Source organism: Hyposmocoma kahamanoa, unplaced genomic scaffold, assembly GCF_003589595.1.
Source record: "Hyposmocoma kahamanoa isolate Upper Pololo Valley unplaced genomic scaffold, ASM358959v1 190, whole genome shotgun sequence".
Classification (NCBI taxonomy): Eukaryota; Metazoa; Arthropoda; class Insecta; order Lepidoptera; family Cosmopterigidae; genus Hyposmocoma; species Hyposmocoma kahamanoa.
In genome coordinates this window covers 3,556,743-3,579,576 of record NW_020653718.1, presented here as the reverse complement: position 1 = coordinate 3,579,576, position 22,834 = coordinate 3,556,743, and the positions used below count along the sequence as shown (strand labels likewise).

The following is a 22,834-nucleotide window of genomic DNA, read 5'->3' as shown; positions in this document are numbered from 1 at the left end:
TCAGCCGCTACTTGCTGTTTGCGGAAGAGAGCCAATCGATGCATCCGCCAAGGCGGCAATCAATTCGAGCACTTGGTATCATACATTTTTTATGTTATTTTGGTTTTTGTTATTTGTTTTTATTTTGAAATACATAATACGTTGTCAATTTGTTAGTTTCCTTAACCTAGAATAACTAATTGTTAAATATGTCCCTACAAAATGTATAGTAAAAAGTTTTTTGCGATGTCTGACATTTCGAGTACTCTTACCTCAGTTGGTCCCATAGAGACTATTGGTCCTTAACAGAGACCGGATCGAATGTCATAAAAAAGGTTGTTAACTGTAACATTTTTTTAAATCTGTGAATGCCAATCAAAATATCTTCAAAATTCATGGATACCTCTATCCATGGATAGTCTTCTGGAACCGTTTTCCTGTAACTACAACGATTAAGGTGGCTGGCCTTGCTGCCGTCTCAATTTTACACCCTGTATATATTTATTCATTTATACGTTTTTTAAATGTGGTTTCTCAGGGCCCATATAAAGAAACATGTAATAATATATAATCATTGCCAAATTACGTTTTGTTCATTGTGTAAATGTTTAAAGAGGTTTTTACTAAATTTCTGTTAACATACAATGCCGGCAAACTAAATACTTGCCCAGAAGTGGAAGCTTTGGTGTGAGACTTGAGAGACCGCACCTTATGTTGTATAGTTTTTTAATGTATTCTTTACAAATTCCAGGTTGTGTTTTACAAAATGCTTTACAATTTGTACTAAACCTTCCAGGTATTACAACTGGCAAAAATCATGTGGGCCCTCAGTCCACGCACACATAAATTAAATAATTCCCTGTACCCAGACCACTTGGGAGTAGAATTTAGAAAAGATTGTTTTTCAAATTGCTAACCGGCCACCGAGGTCATGAGACATTTTGGACAAGACCTTGGAAAAACAAAGACACACCAGGACCGTATACCACAAACATTTTTATGAAGTTTTTTTTTTATAATAATAAAGCACACACTTATAACTCCGCAAAGATAACCCTGTATCGCGGGTGCTATGGACACATGTATAGATAACCACAAATTACATCCAAACTCACGAAAGATATAAATATGGACCATACAAGTATTTCTCTCTGCCCGGGAATCGAACCCGCGATCCCTGTGTGGTAGTCTGTGGTAACCGTTCGATCACGGAGGCAGTTATTGGGACCCTATACTTAATGAAATGATAATCTCCGTACAGAGCACTAAAAAAACCGACCTCAACGTGGTTATAATGTTGTCTATTCCAGGACATCTTCACCCAAGATGGCGTCCTATTAAAAGCATGCGCGGGCCGCCCAATCACAGACCTGAACTCCATTGGCATGCTGTGCATCGTGCAGAACGGAGACGGGTCCAAGTGCATTGAATGGCGGCCTAACGATCTGATTACCATCGACTCCGATACTCAGGATCAGGAGTGGGCAGTTGTCAATACTATAGGTAAGAACGTGACTTGTTTTCAACGGTGACAACTCGCCGTTTGGCATATTAAGACAGTCGCCTTCACAAAGTCACAAATTCATTTACCAGGCAAAGTATACCTATACTTTGCCTGGTAAATGTACCTACGTACCTACGTTTCTACGTTCATTATTTGCTATTTAAGAGATTTTACAAATACTTTATACAAAAGGTTATTATTACTATGCAGTTTCTGCTAACTTGGACAAAAATCCAGGAGAGTAAACCGGTTCGCTTTGTCAGGTTGTTTCTATCTATGTTTAAATCAGTATTGTAAATTTAAAAATGTGAAAAATATGAATTTTTAAAAAAGCAATCCCTAGATTTCTCTTTCAATGGTGCTACGGCAAAAAGTCGTTAAAAAAAAGATTGCAACAAGCACGTAGATAAATTCACAAGGTTCGATCCGGGGCTTAGTTGGCATAGCGTCTGGCACGGTTTGCTGGAAGACGTTGGTTCGAATCCGGCCGGATCGAAGGAATCTTTTCTTAGGGTCGTATTCCAGAACTGTACTCAATGCTCAAGTCAGGATTTGAGCAGACTTGAGTATGATTTCAAGCACTGGAAATACGACTTAATGGCAAGGACTTGAGTATGATTTTCAGTGCTCACTGCAATACTCAAGTTCTGACTTGAGTATTGAGTAGAGTTCTGGAATACGACCCTCAGTGTTCTTTGTATTATTACAAATTAGTGGAGAATTTCACAAAAAAAATTGAATATCATGGTCAACCATCTTGACATTCAATGAACTTAAAAATTACAATCCCTAGAGTTTTTGTTACTCATTAAAAAAAAGAATTTTAACTATACCCATTACTTACAAGAACACTAAAAATCGACCAATTAATTAAAAACTACTCAGGTTTTTTAAAGAATTTGTCGATTTTTAGTTTAATTTGCTAACTTTTATGGAATTGAATATGCGACGTTTTTTACGACTGTTTTGAAATATTTACGACCTGTTTTAAATAAAATTTTGGTTTCAATTAAGTTGAAGTTTAAAATTTATTTTAAAACAGTCGTTAAAACCTAAACCATGCTCCCCTGAAATTTTTTTCGTAATGTCAGTTTCACCCTTTCTACAAAACGAAGATATGTCTGTGATAGTATAACATCAAAATGTCGATATAATTTGTTTGATGTAACAAACAAAAAAGGCGATTTTGACCGCCAAAGGTTTTGATTATTTTGTTTTCTAATGTTTTGATTTTTCTTGATAATTTCAAGAAATTATTTCCATAGGTCGTCGCCAACGCACACTCAGCGGCAACATGACGTCTGACTATGCCACGGCTCGCGCGCGCATTATAAAAATCTCCCTGGATGAGTTAAAGACGTTCAAAGTTACCCGAAACAGTCAGCAAATGCATTTCTCCACTAAGCCGGGTGTGTGGCAGGCGACATTTTACTTCCAGCATGGACACGCCGAGATGTTCGTCGCTAATTTGAAGAATCACCTCAAGACTGCTAAGACGAGACACGACAGGTGTGTTTTTCATTTTAAGCTGCCCTTTTTTAACCGATTTTAAGAAAGGAGGAGGTTTCAATTCGACTGTATTTTGTGTGTATAGAATAGAATAGAACCACCTCTAAGGGTGGCAAACTAGACGATGAATCCGGTTTCTCGCACTTTCGTTTAACCGATACAAGTAAAACTTGGCAAATAGATGTAATAGGAAATGAAACTATTTTTCCGGATTTAAATCGCGTATATTTATTTTTTCAAACAAACCGACGTTTGTTTGAAATATTTTGTTTGAATACCTTTGTTCCTTGCTGTGTCCGCCACTGTGGCCCAGCACGGTTTGGGTTGTGAACCTTCTTCAACTAGGGTTTCACGAGTTTCATCACGATGTTTTCAGCTAGAGGTGTTAGATCTAACATGTATTTAATTTTCATCATGTTAATTCAAAAGACATCATTAAAGCTTTTAAATGTATACATGTTAAAAAAAACTGAAAATCTCTGGGGCATATTAAAGTTATAGACTCGGTAATTTATCTAATTTCCCCACATTTAGCTGATGCATTCAATAGGTGTGTTGACGAAGGTATTTTTCCTAATTTGATGAAATACAGTAAGGTTATTCCTTTATTCAAAAGCGGTAGAAAAGTTGATCGTAGTAATTATAGGCCCATTTCAATTCTACCAGCTTTAAGTAAAATATTCGAAAAGGTTATGTTGACTCAACTACTGTCGTATTTCGGTAGGAATCTTATTTTTCATAGTGAACAATATGGGTTTACTAGTGGTAGATCGACTAGCGCTGCGGGGGTAGCACTACTAAAACATATCTTTGATGCTTGGGAAAGGTCCCAGAACGCTACTTTTCTGTGACCTCTCAAAGGCATTTGATTGCGTGGATCATATTACTTACTCTTATTAGGAAGCTGGAATATTACGGAGTAAGTGGCAAGGCGTTGGAACTTGTCTCGTCATATCTTAACGGTAGAATTCAGAAAGTAGACATAAATGGAGTGATTTCTTTGGGTTCTCCGGTAAAATTGGTGTTCCACAAGGCGCAATACTTGGACCTTTCTTATTTTTTTAGTTGTCGAAAGTTTTATCGATAGATTATTATCGATAGAAAATGTTATAAGCTAGTTTCAAGCGGTTGGTTTTCCTTTAAGATAAATAAAAATTAATAAATAGTTTAAAAATATTATAAATCATCTCCACCAGAAACACATATGTAGTAGTGGAGCCAAACCAAGAGTCGCTGGACCTCAATCGATCCTTTGCGGAGCTGAACATCTTCACGGAAAACACGACAGATGTCGTCTGGAACCTCGTTTCCAATTTCAAACAGCGACCTTATGAGACCACTATGGAGGCTTTCTCCAAGCTCACCGATATTGGTAAGACCTGCTCTTTGTATTTTCAACTAAACAACTTTATAACTTACAATGTATTTCTGTTTTCTTTTCTCTTTGCACATGTACCTTCCCTTCGGAAAGAACGTGAGTACGTTTACATATTCTTGGTTTAAATTCAGAAATTAACAGCACAATAAATGCAGGGTTCCTCAAACTTGAGTTCAGTTCGCTATTATCGCTTTGTACTTTATGTTCATGTCAATTGTCTCGCGCGAAACCTAGAAATTATCGTTACTTTGGAGTGTTAAAAAGATAGTCGCATCATCATTAAGACTTAGTTTATTTAATTTTAATAAGATTTAAATTTTCTATTTATCGTAATAACTTTTTTGTTACAAGAAACAATTGTAAACCTTCTACTGCAATATTGAAGCTTGTTTTTTGGAGAACTAAGTAAATATTGCAAATTCGTCATCGTTCAGTTAACCGCTAGATGGTAGCACATTTATTGAAATTTGAATATAAAATCAAAACGTGGTAACTTGCTGTAATAGGTATGAAGTAATGGTATTGAACTTTGAACGATACGCCAACAGCGTAAAGTTAAATTTGAAACTACGACCAATTATTGTGACGATTTCAATGTTTCAAATTATGAATAATTATGTGTTTGAAGCATTTAGTCTATGACATAAAACGTCAATGTCAAAACCACCATGTAGCTTACGATCAGGCGCACGACTTTTTCGTCCAGTCACTTGAAATTCTAAAAAAAGGCAAGGGGAGTTTGACCTTTATTTTTACAAGCATAAGTTCAAACCTCATACCGCCGTTTACTCATACCTGTTCTCCTGAGCACGTTTCTCTTTTGATTGTAGTTCTAGAAGCAAAAGTGCACCTTGCAGTAATGCCCGTAAGGTTTATTTATCAAATGGCAGAATTACCCTGTTACATACCACCGTTGTTTAATTCCAGTCTACTATGGCAATGAAGGAGTAAATGGGAAACGTGACGTGTCAGAAGAAGTAGCGGATCTGCTGACGAAAAGCATGAGTGGTTTAGAAGACGCTACTACAGTTACAAAGAGCGACGAATATGAGGTTATCAGCGTTAAACCGACCCTCCCACCGCGACCTAACATACCCAGGTTTGTGAACGAATAAATGCTGCCATGTCCATATAGTTTTTTTGTATTATTAATATTAAGTTTACTCCGAATTTTTTTTGACAGCTACAAATTACACCCAAACTCACGAGAGAAATAAATATAGGCCTTGCTTTCTCCCGTCTCGGGAATCGCACCCTGAACCTCTGCGCGGCAGACCAAGATGGTAACCGATCAGCTACAGAGGCAGTTATATGTATTGTCGCGTGATAAAAGTAGGTTTTGTGTCACAAATGACAACATTATCGTTTGAAATTTAAATCTATAATTTTATTATAGCATTATAATATTTATTTGTTTGCAAACTCTGCCAGCTTTGCAAGCTTTTTCAATTCGATTTATATTTTTAACCTACAAAGAAATTTAGCTATTTACAAAGTTTGTTATTTAGCAATTAATTTTACATTACGTTAAAATTGATGTGAATTAATGCTAAATTAAAGATGCAATGAAAAAATAATGGTTATATTTGATAAAAAAAAAGCTTTTGTGTTTCAAATAACAACGCTGTAATACGAAGTTTATACCTATAATTTTATTATAGCGTGATAAAAAAAATTGTATTCATCAGAGGGTCGCCGCTTTCGACGGAGAAATGGGAGGGCCTTCAGGACACAGAGGGCAGAATTATTGAAGTCGACGGGGTGCGACAACTTATATTTAGAGGGGTAAGTTTTCTTTCACATTCTTTGGTAGGTGGTAGTCTAGTGGGAGCATCGTTGTTTTTCAAGTGAGCCCTCTCAGCAGTTGGATTCCCTGTGGCATCATGTACATATGACTTTAATTTATAAGTTATATACATTTATAAATGTCTTTAGTTCTTACCATGAACCAATAACTCAAGAAGTCTGCTATTCGCGATACATGACAACTGTCGGGCATTTAGTACTTATTGGTACACAAGATGTCGCGACGCGTACCAAATAGCTATTTTTGTAACTAATTTGTTTTATATTGACAAGCTGCAATTTATCCATCGAGTATATAACCAGAAATAGTTTAATTCGTTTAAAACTATTCTGCAATATCATTACGGTGACAACTGTGCCCCGATTGGCTAGCCCGAATTCGAAACAATTGATGGGTGTCGTCAATTGTTTCACTTCAAATCGACCAGTTAACTTGAGCTTTACTACAATGGACGACAATTGCAAAATTATATATTCAATATTGAATTACCGATGAAATTTCATTCCATTTGTTGTGTAATTAGATGTTTTACTGTTCTTCCTCACACCAGCGAATGGAACAGCACGCCATTGTTAGAGATATTGTCTTTATTACAATAAATACAGAACATTTTTGGAATATTCGGAGACGTACACACAGGTCAGTCGTTGGCAGTTGTTTATATTTCAGTGCAAACGAGAATTGATATTTATAAGTGATGGATCACTGTTGAGTTACCAGGAACATATTTCTGGTTATAGACTCGATGAATTTATCAAAGCTGCTCTAATTTCTAGTGATAACAAATAAAACAACTAGATGGCGCTTATTGAACGGATTTTTATAGATATAGTCCGTTTGTACTTAACTAAATGTAAACAGTCTTGATACATCTTTTTATTGACTTATATACATTTAGTTAAGTATCTAAACAAATGGACTATAGTGCCGGCTATTCTTTTATTTTGTTTAGATTTAGCGCCATCTACCCATATTAGGAAGCGTTAATTTATAAATTAGTTTGTAACACACAATGCTATCTATTAACATGCATATACATATGTCAAATTTCAGAAAATATATTACAAGGAAAAAATACTGACTTCTTATTCCATATTAAAGAGGAATTATTTGATGTCCACGGCCATTAACGTAGTATAAACGGTAACCTATCACAAACTCGAATTTTTTTTTCCGAAATTACGTTTATTCGAATCTTCATTGCACCGAAAACCGGATTATAACGAAACCGTTGTTTTTTCCGGGCATGTTGACACGATTAGGTTCGGTTCGATTAGGTTAGGTTTAAAAGAAAAACATTTTCCTCTCAAAATTACTTTCGAAGTTATGAAAATTCGGGCAAACGTTATTTCTGGAAAATGTCATTTCAGACTACTGATAAGTAACCATATAAACTACTTCCAGGCTATTTTTTGATCAGCACTATCTAGATCTGAGGCGGATTTTTGACCTTTTTCAGAGTTACAATCTATGGTATGAAGATTAGCTCTTGGTCCTTGGTTCTTACGCATCGGACTAATTTTTGACAATTACATTTACAAATAATATTTTGGTATTCCCAGGGAGTGGCTCACTCAATCCGACAGTCCGTTTGGAAGTACCTGCTGGATTATCATCCGTGGAACATGTCCCACAGCGAGCTGCGGTCTTTACGGAAGAAGAAATCCGAGGAGTACTTCTCCATGAAGCTGCAATGGCGGTCCATGACTGAGGGCCAAGAGAATAGGCAAGTAACTTACTTATGAACGTAGTTGAAGACTCGTGATTTATAGTCTGTCATTTGAAGATGGAGTAAAATGACATTTGCAGGGTTGCCAGTTTTCGTGAAATTTTAAATAGTCACGTAGTTGTTGTCGACAGTTTTATCGATAGAACATTACAGAAGGTAAAATTTGTGCAAAAATCTCTTGATTATGAATGTTACTACATTCTAATCATTACTAATTGTGGTATTGTCTTCTTTATTCTTATTTTAACAGTTGGCGTACTAGTGTTGCAATTTCAAAACTTTTATTGAGTTCTTAGGTTTTCGCGATTGTTACACATAGGAAATAAAACTATTTTTCCGTCAACCGTGACCATGGGACCTGTAAAGGGCCCGAAACGTCGGTTTGTTTGAAAAAACAAATATACGCCATTTAAATCCGGAAAAATAGTTTCATTTCCAAAATTTTTATTTATATACTTTTTTAATTTGCTTTTGTATATTATAATTATTAATACAAAGATCGAACACTCAGAAAAAATTCCTTCGATCCGGCCGTATTCGAACCAACGTCTTCTAGCATACCGTGCCAGACGCTACACCAACTAAGCCACGGAACGAACCAGCGGACTTCACCAATTTTTCTATGTGCTTTTTGTCGTGTCTTTGTATTTTTGTTATTTTTCTTTGTATTAATAATTATAACAAACTAGTGGAGTAATTACGCATAAAAAATAATTGAATATCAATTCAATAAAAATTTGCTTATGTATATTAAATTGAAATAAAAATACTTTAAAATATGTCCCTTTTTGTATTTCTAATAGAAGTAGTTGTAAATGTAGTGTGTATGTATGAATTTACAAAAATTGGCAATTCAAATTAACTTGTACCCAGCAGTAGGAGGTATAATAAGCCAAAGATGATTCAAAGGAAACAATTTTGGCTATTTATTCCAAAAGCGCGATCAATATTCAGTCGATAAACGATAGAATATTTCATCGACTGCAATCACTAGCTGCTTGCAAGTGGGGCAACACTTTTGCGCAGTGAACTGTCATTTTACTGCATTTTCAAAAAAAAAACCGACTGTAGTAAAGTATTATCGGGTTTTATACAAAATGTAGCCAGCTTATCAAAATCCGAAAGCCAAATCTGTAAGAGATTAATGCTGATCGTCACTGCGGCTGCTTGTAACAGCTATTTTGTTTCTGATTATCGCGTATTAAAAAAATAACGCTTAAAGGCCAATGATGAGATGTTTGTAATCATTTAAAAATCAATAAAAATCGTTCAAATCGTTGCTTGTGCGCGACAATACACTATAAGTGGAATAAAATGGCGTCGTGGTCTTTAAACAGCTGATTTCGCTACTCGGTAGTTCTCAAAGTGCTCAAAAGATGGCACGACTAGTTTAGTAAAAACATACTAAATTTCGTCTACCATTACGATGACCAGAAGAACTATCGAAAACAACGAAAAAAAATCATATTGGTCGAACGTTATTGAGGTAACTATATTATGTCAATAGCACAAATGAAATCACGTATTCAACTCCCCAGGTTCACAGAGTACAGAGACAGAAAAAGTTTAGTCGAAAAAGACGTGAACAGAACCGACAGAACGCATCCGTTCTTCGCAGGCGACAATAACCCGAACCTGCTGATGCTGCAGGACATCCTCATGACGTATGTCATGTACAACTTCGATTTGGGTTACGTCCAGGGCATGAGCGATATCCTGGCGCCTCTGCTGCTGCTTTTGGGCAACGAAGTTGACAGCTTCTGGTGTTTTGTCGGGTTCATGGATAAAATTGTAAGTGTTTTTGTTTTTTGCTAAGGTCTCCATTCGGTATGGTTTAATGGGAGATCTTTTTATTGATTCCAGTGTCAGTCCGATAAGAATTTTGGGTGTGCACAATAAGTATTGCAGAAAACAGGCTCTACTGTTTAAATACTATTTTTTCTTCATCTATAAGGTTTAAAAACAAAGGCCTCGCTCATCAAGTTTCGTATTAATTCATAACCACGTCGAAGGAGCTAATTGATATACATTTTTGTCAATAGTGACGCGCAGAAAAATTTATGGATATATGGACAATTTTACGACACAACTCGGCATTTGTTTTTGGAAATTTGTAATTTAAAAAATGTGATCTAATACCTATATCGTCACTTACAGGATCGCTGACCACATTTTTATTTTCGTTTTATCAATCAATCAATCAAATCGTTTATTTGCATAAAACATGGTGGTCTTGATAACACAGTAATATACATATAAGTTCAAGCATGTTTCGCCCGAAGATAATTTAGGCATGCAAAATAAATGAAAAATAGGTCGTCACATGGTTACATTTACATTAAGTTATATATAATTAATTTAAATTCTTTTACATAAAAATTATTGTAGAAATTCCCTAATACTGTAATATACTATATTCTTTAACAATTCATATAATTTAGTCTTAAATAATGTAATGGGCAAGTGTTTAATGTCATTTGGTAATCTATTGTAAATTCTGACACACATACACAAACAATTTTGATTATATTTTTCTACCTTAGGTACGTCAAAAAAAATTTATATATAATTATTTATTAAAACTTGAATCAGCTACGCCTCGCAATACTAAGTTATTATTCTAAAAATTTATAGATGTGACTCGATTTGATTATATTTTTTCGCCCAATGACTTGAGATTTATTTATTTTATTTGTTTATTCATTATTGCTCCATGTACAATTTGTGTAAAATTGATCTTAATAACTATCACAATGACAGTACATGAACCCTGTTCGGGCATTGCAGTTTAACATTTGAATTTATAGTAATTTGTATTATTAACAAGACATTAAGTAATAGATACATTTCACCTCTATATTGTGATCTGTCAAAATGGCCACCATAGCGTGCCGTTACTTTAGCTATAAAACACGGGTGCAATAAAATGTGTCATTAAATTAATCTATCAGGTGTTACTTTAAAAATACGCAGAGGCTCGTAACCTTAGGTATAATGCGACGAGGGTTTAAAGCAGGCAAAAAGCTATAATAAAATCTCCTAATAAAAAAATGTCCTTTTCTCATAGGCATCGAATTTCGACATGGATCAAGCCGGCATGAAGCAGCAGCTCCTCCAGCTGCAGCAGCTGATCACCTTCGCATCACCCGGCCTTGCACAACATCTCGCCGCCAAAGACTCCGCCAATATGTACTTCTGCTTCAGATGGTTGCTCGTCTGGTTTAAGAGGGAATTCTCGCATAGAGACATTATGAGGTACGTATCACAAATATACGACGCAAGCACATAGAAGAATTCGTGAGATCCGCTGGTTCGTTCCGTGGCTTAGTTGGTATAGCGTCTGGCACGGTATGCTAGAAGACGTCGGTTCGAATCCGGCCGGATCGAGGGAATTCTTTCTGAGTGTTCGATCTTTGTATTAATAATTATAACGATCTAGTGGAGTAATTTCAAATAAAAATAATTGAATATCAATTCAATAAAAAATTAGTTGTGTACTTGTTGAAAGTATAATTAAATATTCTGCTGACACCATTGACTTACAATTATATGGACGTCGGGTCCGCGCCAGAAAGTGTCCGAACTTATAGGGCGTTAAAATTGTATACAGAGCATCATTCACGCTTTAGTCTTCGTTTGTTCGACTGACAGCGAAGCAAGCAAAATTAGACAGTACTGCGATGACATTACAATTTAAATTCAACGTTTTAGCTTTTTCATATTCCTTTACATGTCACTACGTTTAAAATATTTATATTATAAAACTACTGAGTGGCCCAACTTCAAGACCCCGACCTTATTTCTCTATTTCCTTTCGACAGACTCTGGGAGGTGCTATGGACAGGCTTGCCGTGCGCCAATTTCCACCTCCTGATATGTGTTGCTATACTCGACGCAGAGAAGGACGTGCTTATCTCAAGGGACTACGGGTTCACTGAGATCCTCAAGGTGAACACTTTACTTCATTATTTCGGTTTCTGTTCAATATTAAAACAGTCCTTTCAATATGGAGTTTTGTAAAAGATAGCAGCTTTGAAAATAATTTGCTAGTTAAAAATATTACTAACATCAGAAACAACAAGTTTTGTTCCATGACTATTAATAACTCAGCAGGTTTTGCTTTTATACTAATAATAAAGATAAAGATAAAAATAAAGATATTTAAACAGAACGCTCGGTAGTAAAGCAAGCGGCCGGCGGAACTCGCTAAACAATTTACTACGAAGTGCAGATCTAAAAAGTGTTAGATAGTACGACAAAAATTTAAAAGTTTAAAACTTAAACAAGTTTCAAGTTTTCTTTGTAAAATTAAAAATAAGGTATTTAATTAATAACTATTGTAACTATAGTGAAAAAATAGGGTGGTTTGCATCAATATTAGACATAACTGGTTGAAGACTGTACCACCACAGTCAACCGTGACCATGGGACCTGTAAAGGGCCCGAAACGTCGGTTTGTTTGAAAAAACAAATATACGCGATTTAAATCCGGAAAAATAGTTTCATTTCCTATGTGTAACAATCGCGAAAACCTAAGAACTCGTTATTTTATTATGTTTTGTAAAAAGTCGTGAATCAAAAGTTGTTGTTTAAGATGTTAGTAATATAGTCCAGGGAAGTTGTTAGTATACATATATACAAATAACCTTGTATATACCTATATAAGACAAAAGATCCGACAACAAACACATAGAAAAATTCGTGAAGTCCGCTGCCTCGTTCCGTGGCTTAGTTGGCTTAGTCGGTTCGAATCCGGCCGGATCAAAGGATTTTTTCTAAAGTGTTTGATCTTTGTGTTAATAATTATACGGTAAAAGCTTTTACACGTTTATTCGGTGGTGGTAATTTATTTAATGTACAACGGTACGACTAGTAATTATACTGAATTCTGAGTCTATCCAAAGCTCGCTTAGTATAATGATATCACAGCTGACTTGTGTAGAACGGCTGACCATAAACCCTGAATAGAGTTAACCTTTATTCGAGGAGACTTGTATGAAGAAGATTTAAGAAATATTCCACCACACAGCCACATGGAAACTACATCGTCATCGTAGATTTCTAACACTTGTTTAAAATATTTTTCAGCACGTCAACGACTTGTCAATGTCACTAGATGTAGACACAATTCTTAGCGCAGCGGAAGGTATATACCACCAGGTCGTATCAGCGCCCCACCTCACCGACCAGATCCGCATTATCCTCGGCCTGACCCCCCTGGGAGGAGGTTCCGCACCACCCGAGGATACGGATGACGAGGATGCCCCCACCACAGCGAATGGTACGACCTCGATGTTCGGACAGGATATAGAGGAAGTTATGTATCAAATAGGGTTGGATATGAATTTCTGAATTGTTTTGTGTGTTTGTAGATATTTGGTTATAGGCAATATTTAATTTATTGACTAGCTTTTGGTCGCGGCTTCCTTAGTGTTGGATTCAAAGTGCACAATGTATGAAACCAGCATATGCTTTGTGTCAAACTTGTACACTTAAACACCTTTCATACGAACGGATACTACGACCGCCATAGACAATCACAGATGATAAATTGTATTGTCCAAAGCTGTAGATAGATAGTTTTCAACTTTAAACTTGAATAAAACTATTTTTAACCGACTTCAAGAAAGGAGGAGGTTCTCAATTCGGCTGCAGTTTTTGTATATATGTTCGCGAATACTCATTTGTAAACCAATGAGCATGATTCTTTTTTTGCTGGAAAGAGGGTACCTCAGCATTGGTCCCATTTAAATTTGAAGAAAATATCCCCCTTCTAAGGGTGGCAAACTAGGGGATGAATCTGATTTTGCGTCCTTTCCTGTAACCGAATTCAATAAAACTTGGCAAGTAGATGCAATTCCACGAATCTTTAAGGCCGGTTTTTTTATATAAAAAGTTATATTTCACTAGAGCTTACATGGGTTTGCCGTACTTGTTACAATACGGAACTTCTAAAAGTTTCAATACCTGTAACATGGCAGATGTTCGTGTTTAGCCTTTACTAAAACCACATCGTTTTTTTATTAAACACCGTTTGCGATATACAGCATGCTCGGTTTAAGAAATATTCAATTCTATGCCATTTACATACACTTGTATATTGTGAAATCCAGCTTGATACTATCAGGCTTATGTTCCACTGTCAGACTCTACATCCGAAACCACCTGACATATACTAGCTTTCTCCGCTGGCATTAGTCTCGGATACACCCGTTTAGTCTTGAATTAAAATTCAAGCTGGCCTTTTCAAGGACAGCGTCAATATTGTTGAGATATGTATGCCTAGGTAGAATTTTCCACGTTTCCTTCCAGTATCACTATAAATATGTGTATATAAAGATCAGTCCTTTCTATACAGCGAGTATAATAACCAGAAATAGAAATGAAATAAAGGCCATTCATCCCTGGCAGCTCATCAGGCAAATGGGCCTTATATTACTTTTAAATATCAACTCTCGTTTGCACTGAAATCACAAATTAGAAAGCTGAAATAGTACAGCGCCAACAACTGGCCTGTGTGTACGTCTCCGTATATTCCAAAAAAGTTCTGTATTTATTGTAATAAAGATAATATCTCTAAATATGGGGGCTGTTCCGTTCGGTGGTGTGGGAAAAACAGCAAAACATCTAATTACAAAACAAACGGAGTCACATTTCATCGGTGATTAAATATGTTAATTTTCAATTATCACCCATTATAGCAAAGTTGAACTGGTCGACTTGAAGTGAAACAATTGACGACACCCGTCAATTGTTTCGAACTCGGGCTGGCCAATCGGAGCGCAGTTGTCACAGTAATGATTTGGCAGAATAGTTTTCAAACAAATTAAATGACATCTCGTCTATATTTCTGGTTATATACTCGATGGTTCTATATGACCAAATCATTGAAGCATTCTGTTTTCTACCTCAGTCATTACGTTCTCTCCCACACCACAACGCTCTCCGGTTACGTTGTTCTCAATTCCAAATACTTAAAAAAAAAAAAAAAAATGTAACACCTAGTACAATACAAAATATTGCCTACTACCACAATAGCAAGGTTGTGATTGACAAAGCAAGTGGTAGAAAGTGCTAATAATCATAAGTGCACTAAACATTCTTTAAAACATGTACATCCGTTTTAAACGGCGGATATTCTTATGGCTTCGTGGCGCATTTAGAGCCGTTTAGCAGATGGTTCCACATTTTCTATATTACTTTAATATTATTGCTATTGTAACAAAATCCAATAAACAATACATAATGAACGAGAATTATTTGCACATTTGCCGTAAACAAGCACGGATTTTCGTGATCATAACTCCTATATTGTCATTTACAGCACTAATAGAAGTAAACTTACAATTTTGATGCAAATTATTCACATTTTAACTTTATACGTTTAAGGGAAATTCGCGGGTTAATTACAATTGTTATACATAAAGCTGAGTTATTGAAATGCCATTAACGAACATTTAGAAAAGAACAAAGTTCTCAGTAAAGCTAAAGAGGGTTTTATAAAATCACAAATCACACAAAACATCTGTAAGAATAGTAACACAGAACATGGAATTCTGAGTATTGATTTTATTGAATACCATGCTGTTTAATTTATAGTTTATTATAATTATTAATAATACAAAGATCAACACGTCCTGTCAGATCGAAGGAAGTTTTCTTTGCGACCGATTTTCGTACTAATAATTATCTTGGACGAATAAATGAAGGGGACTGCTAATCGCCATACTACAAGGTCGTTACTCTGAAAAATTTCAAAATTCTGTCTTATATCTAGGTGGCGCTGCAATAGCCTGGAAGTAGGTTATATTAAGTAAATGCCCTTTCTTCTTTTGCCTGGCCTTATTCCCATTTATTTGGGGTCGGCCCTTCTGGTCACTCTTCTCCAAGACGGTCTGTCCTGAGTCATCTGTGGTCTTAACTGATGCTCTCGCAGATCTTTATTAATGAGGGATATCCATGTGAGGCGAGGTCTATCACGTCTCTTGGGCTGGCTACTCATGTCAAGGACTTTCATGTCATATGATCAGGCGGTCGTCGCATAACATGTCCGTACCACCTAAGTCGGCTCTCTAACAACTTTTCCGGGTGATGTGGATATTTTTGACGTGGTCTAATCTTGTAACGCCGCCCGCCCATCTTAGGATTTTCATTTCCGCGCTGTGTATTCTATTTTCTTTTTGAGAGCCCTACATTCAGCACAATACATTATGGCTGGTCGTACTGCTGCTTTGTATATTCTGCCTTAGTACGAAGTAAATGCCCGTGGATATCAATTAATTCCACTTTACTTACACTCACGTTGTCGCTGACTGTGCCATACACGGTGGCAATATGCCAAACTCTTATGATCAAAAACAATAAATAAATTAATACACATAGATATTTAAAAAGTACTCAATGTCAAAATAAGAGATATTCTATATTCTGTGATGAATAGAATATTGATAATGACCTCAATTTATAAATTTCTATTTTCCTATGAAAAATAAATTATTATTACAATTATTGTATTTAAACAAGAATAATATTTTGCTACTATTCTGTAAATAACACGCACGTATTACATTTTGCACAAAATGGCATTTATAATACTAAATAACCCCGAATGTATAAGGCGAGCCACACACTAGGGTAGACGTATTAAATCCGACAAAAGATATGTATCTTGTAGTACATTATTTAGATGTATTGAAACGGAAAAAGATATTAAGGGAATCACTGTGGTGTGTGGCCGTCATGAGAGTTATTAGTGAATTGTTAACCATATGATAAACCGGTAAGGTTCATTTTCAACCATGCTAAGTAATTATTTTTCCTTGTTGTTCCTTCCCTTCTTTTACGGACGTAAGTTAATACTTTTAAAAATATAATTCTAAAAATTAATTTTTAACACAATGGTAAATAATTAGTTTTCTTATTGTTTTATATAACTTATGTCCGTAATTGTAAGGAACGAACGCTATCAATTATCAATCATTATAATCTATATCCCGTGAAATTTAGCTTGATGAGAGATATGTCTGCAAACTTAAGACGACGTAACTTGTAGCAGTGACCTATTTTTTTTAAACATCAAGTAAACAACAATTATTTTAAGTTATCACCCATTAACTTACGGTAATTGAAATTCATAAATGATTAATACATGGCTGTCGGAGTTACTTCATTAAGAAATATTATTACTTTTCAATATCTCGATGAAGTTATCCGATGAGAAAAAAGTATTTGTTAGGACGCATCGAAAATATAGTTTTTTTATTGTGGAAATATGTGGAGAAAAGATGGAGTCGAAGATGGAGCTTCTTCTTGGGGTTCCTCTCTCGTGATAAATCGTAATTATAGGGGCTGCCGCTCTAAAGAACCAAGTGGTACTGCAGCCGAACCATTCCCTCAAATATTTCAACCAGGAGTGCTACCTTCTACTGACACTTCGTTTTCCAGCGATTCGTCTCTGGATGATAAGCTGGAGTAATTTGCACTTAATGTTCCTCATGACGTGGCCGAACTACGACATCTTTCTGCACATAATGGTGGTTATAAGCTCCACTTTTTTCGTCAGTTTATTGAGAACTTCAGCACTAGTTATATAATACCTCACTCTTGTCTTGAAAAGGCCCAAGTTATAAGGTTCAGTGAACAAAAGCAGGGAAGTCGAGTCGCTCAACTCGTCCAGTAGAGAAACGATCTTGGCGGTAATTTTTGAAATGTTTAAATTATGTGTTTTTGACGATTTTTTGTCTACTTTATTATTTAAACTATCACGATTTCACACATTATTTGATTTTTAATTCGGGACTTAATCACGTATAAAACATATTTTGTTTACGTCGACGTCTTGGACATTTTGCAACGTCCATGGTCTCGAAGGGACTGAAGAGGGTGTCAGCATCTTCTAGCCGTGTAATAATGAAGATCAAGTGCGTTTTTCTAACTACCCGCACTTGATCTTCATTATTTATTTGTGCACTAGGGTTGTTACCAGACCGACACGCGATTTTTTATCTAATTCATTCCAATAAAGAATTATATGGAAATTTAACAAATGGTATTAGCGCTGCACACCTTCGCTGTTATTCGTGAGGTGGTTTTTTACTTTAGTTATTACCATGACATTATAACACTGATTTAAATATCATGTCAATAGGTCAGTCGTTATAACAGTATTTTAACATTGATTCTTGATTAGACATGTGTCATTTTAAGCTAAATTTAACGGAATGTAACTTATTAAGCGCCAAAGTTTAATGAAGAGTTTTAACAGTGTGTGATCCAATACCTACATGAAACGTTATTAAATATGTATTTTTTTTCTATTTCAGGATACACTCGAATATAACGGACTAGAAATAACAATAGTGACAAAAACTGTTTGGGCTTTACTCGCATAACGTCTTATGTATGTACCTATTCGTGTACATAGTGAAGTGTACATGCGAATTCCCTCGAAAGTGCATACCATATATTCCGCGTTTGGACGTAGAATTTGGCGGATATAGGAGTGGTTGGAGTTACCTATCGCAGTAATCCTTGAAATTAAATGACGCGGCCGATAAACCTAAACTGGGTATGCACTTTTGCTTTTGTGCTATATAGACTGTTTGGAACGAGCTATACATATGTTTTATATTTTTATATACACTAAAGATATGTAGAGCGTTCATGCCTTTATCTAAATTGTTCCTAAGAATTGTTTAAAAAAATCGTTTTTTAAAAATTAATGTAATCGCAAACGCGATTCCAGTTTTGTCAAATTATTTCGATTTGAAAAAAATTTTAAACGAAATTAAACTTAATATTGTACGTTATTCTTATAACAATAGAATAGACGTCTGAACATGTTTGATCATGTTCTTTCTGATAGAATGTTCGATATAGCCTGTGTTAAGAAACGTAGATAAAGAATATAACTTTATGAATAAATTACATTGGAAATGAAACTATTTTTTGGAGCCCTGGGATCTTAAGGGCACTTTCATGTTAGACTGTGGCGCTTAATTAGTGAACTAAACATTACTAAAGCGTTACAGACGCGCGGCACCCAGGGACTGCTACAGCTCTTCTACAAGCATGTAATTTGACAGCCCGTAGAATAAAAAAAACCTTGGTTTGTTTGACAAAAAAAAACACAAATACACGCGATTCCGAAAAATATTTTCACTTCCATGTAGCAATCGCGAAAACCTAAGAACTCGATAATAAGTAGTAGAGTATGTGCACTACATCCGATTCGTATCAGGGGGTCTACACTCGATCTCCGTCCGAAACAATTACTGTCAAATAAGTAATATTCGACAAAATTAAAAGACAAGTATCAAGAATCAAGCTTCATTCGCATCACGCGTCTTTTCATTTGGTCACGTAGTGCTTATTTGGCAGTAATTGTTTCGAACGGATGTCGAGAGTAGACCCCCAGTTTCTAATCCGAGAAATGACGGCTTGAAATGTCACAGCGATCATTTTAACTCTAGGGTACAAGCGATATTCGTATATTCCCTGATTGGAATAGGACTTAGTGCACAAGCGACATCCCAAGTGGGTCCGACTTTTCTAGATTTGTGTACTCTTGGATTCGGAACAAATACGAACCGGATGCTGTACGTAAACGCGCTTAAGGTGCAGGCATATATAATAAGGTAATTCGTTAAAATCGATTTCGAACTTTAGACGTTGCTGTCTAAGATTAATTTAGGCATCCTTTGTTTCTATTTGTAATTTTAAAACTATGTTAACATAACGCAAACGTTTTTACCAGGCAATTGCAATCTCGATTTTGGTTTGTTTTAGCCATAAAGATTCTATTTTTCTACTATATAGCACATTCCTGGAAGAATTCCAAATTTTAAGAAAATTATTACTAAAAATTATCATTTCAATTTGGTTAAAAAATTTCGTGTACAAGTATAGTTTTAACTGTGATATCGTTCCTCACCTAACTAACTGGCCTATTTGATAATTTTGCCTTAATTGCCCTATCTGACATTGTGATTTTTATTTATGAATGCAATTCACTGGTAGAATGAGACTGACACTTGTTTAAAACGTAAAGTGTTAACACGAAAAAACCCTAAAAAAAATTGTCTAATACAAGTTATGTCGGAGAGAAACGATATTAAATTTGACAATTATTAGTGCCAGTAATAAATAAATAAATTTTAAGGAAAACTAATTATTCAATAAGACTTATAATTCTGTTGACAAAGTTGTACCGTAGTGCATATCCAAAAATTTTCTTTAGTTATTTCGGTAGATACCTAATAAACGTTTCGTACCTGAATGGTTGCATTTTTACTTTACGCTAAGTACCTATTGTTAAAAACAGTATATTATTTACTAGTATTCTAATTTTAATTATCATCACTAATACGTTATTTTTAAAATAGTAACAACCTCGCAGGAAAGAAAGAAAGAAAAATAATTTATTTCGCAACATTTTACAATAAATAATACAAAACAAACACAATCATACATTATATGTTACCAAAATGGTCACCACTCAGCTTTTTGTAACGAGTCGTTGAAGAACGCCTCATTACGCTGGTTTTCAGTGGCGCCATAAATAGACAAAAAGAAAGATGGCGCCTCGTCCAAGCAGGCGGTAAGATAAAAATAAAACAAAAAAGATATATAAAGATTAGGTATAAAACTTATTACAAATATAAATCAAAACTTAAAATATGAAACAAAACCATAAACTAATCCTAACATAGATACATAATAATAAAAATGAAATAAATACCAAAAATGTGATTATAATGTAGTGTAAGTGAGGTGAGTATACGTAGTGTAAGTGAGGTGAGTATATGTAGTGTAAGTGAGGTGATTAGTGTTAACACATTGTACAAATTGGCTCTGATCACTTTTTAAGAACTTTGCAAGCAATGCACGACTACCTTATGTAATGAGATTATAATTGAGTTGATAATAAAAACTTCTTATAGGCTAATTTAAAAGAGGCAACAGATTTATACTATATAGTCTATATTACTAACATCGTAACCATTGACCTTAGGTCAATGATCGTAAACACCAACTTTTGTTCCATGATCTCTTACAAAACATAGATAGATAGATAAAAACTGTATTCATTTTCATGACAGCTTATTTACATAGGATCCACTAAAACTAACACCATAATTATAGGGTTTCCCTAGTGCGGGGCTATGTTGATTGTGAGCGTTATTATTATTATTATTATTATTATTAATTATTATTATATAGAACCACGTAAAAATGACATTTTTTTATAACAAAAGTAACACATTTAACTAATTAAAGTAAATTTGGAAGTCATGGCAGTGAAAAGGCCCTGACCCCAGCACACATGCAGCAGTTTCCCGTGACGCTGGTATTCTGCCAGAACTGCGTTAAAAGAGATTCCATTTATCATCTCGGACAGTTCTCTGGCGTAACGTTTAATTAAATAAAGATAATATTTTTAAAAACAATAGGATACCAAAATGTGTGTAGTATATGTGGGTATCAGTGTGTGCGTGCGTGCATGAGTTTGATGTTTATTTCAACGTTTTATGTATTTATAACATAATAAATTTATTAAAAATAAAGTTTTAAATTTTTGTTGTACTACCTGACACTATTATCTGTGTTTGGTAGTAAGTTCAAACGTGCATGTGCCCTCGGCGACTCCCACCCCCGATCCTGCGCAGAGTTATTACCGTTTAAAGCGATGTATTTAAATATATTATTCTTTTATGAATGTTAAATCTGGTGAATTATTAAAAGTGATGAAACAAAAGTTGTTTATTGTCTTGCGAGGTTAGTATTTTACAAGTAACCCTTTAGTTACAGGTTTTTTTGGCACTTTATGACTTATTGATTTAACCAATTTTACTGAAAGCTGTTACTAGTGATATATATTTAGTGTATTATATATATTTAGTATATTTTTACGATGTTTACAATAAAATTTTCACGTCATCTGTTATGGTCATTGAACCATAAACTAATCCATGCTAGTTTGTTTGGAATAACCCTGTGACTATTCTTCCACTTAGTACCTAATTACTTTCAACTGATTGTGTTATACGGATCCAGTATACTTCGCTCCATCAAATGACTGCAAACCGCCTCCAGACCAATCACGTATAACATAATCGTATCACGTATAATTTATGTATGACATCATGTGATAATATAGAGATAAGACTCGCCTACCCGTATAAGTTGCAGTGTTATTTCAAGCGTTAAATCGCAAAGATCTGAGTGACACTGCCACTCCACTCGTCATCATGACACTAGAGAACTCTACTCGATGCTCAAGTCAGGATTGCAATGGAAACACAAGCACTGGAAATACGACCCTAATGGCAGGGACTTGAGTATGATTTCGAGTGCTTTAAACCATACTCAAATCCTGACTTGAGCATTAGGTTCGTATTTCCAGTGCTTGTGTTTCCAGTACAATCCTAACTTGAGCATTGAGTAGAGTTCTAGAATACGACCCTAAGACCGGTTTCACAGCCATGCGTAAAGTCCGTACGGACTGTTCGTCTGCGGGCCGTCCGCATGCGTAAAAACCGCAGTGCTCTCTGAATCGAGTATTTAATTTACTACGGATATTCACGGAAGACAGTCGCCTACAATGAACGCACGGGTAGCTTGTGCGGAGTTCACGTGGCGCATGTTTCGTACGGAGCAATCCGCTTCACCAAAATGATGTTCTAACGCAACACGTGTTACTTCGCTCCGGTGCTCCGCGCGGACGGCACACAGATAAATCCGCACTGCTCTGAAACCAGTTTTATAATGAATCGTGACTTATTTCATAGTTTGTTTGTCCTTCAGTATACTCCGATAACTCCCACGTATGTTGTTGTAAGTCAAAATACCGTTTTTTGCATTTTAACTTAAATTTATCTTTGGAATGAAACTATTTTTCCGGATTTAAATCGCGTATATTTGTTTTTT

The 22,834-nt window shown here is 35.4% G+C and overlaps 1 protein-coding gene across 5 annotated transcripts in view; it reads left to right on the top strand.

The window, feature by feature from the left end:
* The window catches only part of LOC113226365 (TBC1 domain family member 15), a 25,644-nt gene extending 6,571 nt beyond the window's left edge, over nucleotides 1-19,073 (top strand). Inside the window, exons 2-13 of one of the 5 annotated variants that reach the window (XM_026458965.1) lie at nucleotides 1,290-1,482; nucleotides 2,734-2,992; nucleotides 4,189-4,364; nucleotides 4,464-4,466; nucleotides 5,298-5,469; nucleotides 6,059-6,155; nucleotides 7,740-7,903; nucleotides 9,445-9,697; nucleotides 10,974-11,161; nucleotides 11,728-11,854; nucleotides 12,995-13,222; nucleotides 18,229-19,073. In XM_026458965.1, coding sequence (XP_026314750.1) covers nucleotides 1,290-1,482; nucleotides 2,734-2,992; nucleotides 4,189-4,364; nucleotides 4,464-4,466; nucleotides 5,298-5,469; nucleotides 6,059-6,155; nucleotides 7,740-7,903; nucleotides 9,445-9,697; nucleotides 10,974-11,161; nucleotides 11,728-11,854; nucleotides 12,995-13,222; nucleotides 18,229-18,297 — 1,929 coding nt within the window. In that variant the 3' untranslated portion in view covers nucleotides 18,298-19,073. The remainder of the gene's footprint in view (nucleotides 1-1,289; nucleotides 1,483-2,733; nucleotides 2,993-4,188; nucleotides 4,365-4,463; nucleotides 4,467-5,297; nucleotides 5,470-6,058; nucleotides 6,156-7,739; nucleotides 7,904-9,444; nucleotides 9,698-10,973; nucleotides 11,162-11,727; nucleotides 11,855-12,994; nucleotides 13,223-18,228) is intronic. The other 4 variants (XM_026458968.1, XM_026458970.1, XM_026458967.1 and 1 more) reach the window with 4 other exon arrangements.
* The last annotated feature ends 3,761 nt before the right edge of the window (nucleotides 19,074-22,834 follow it).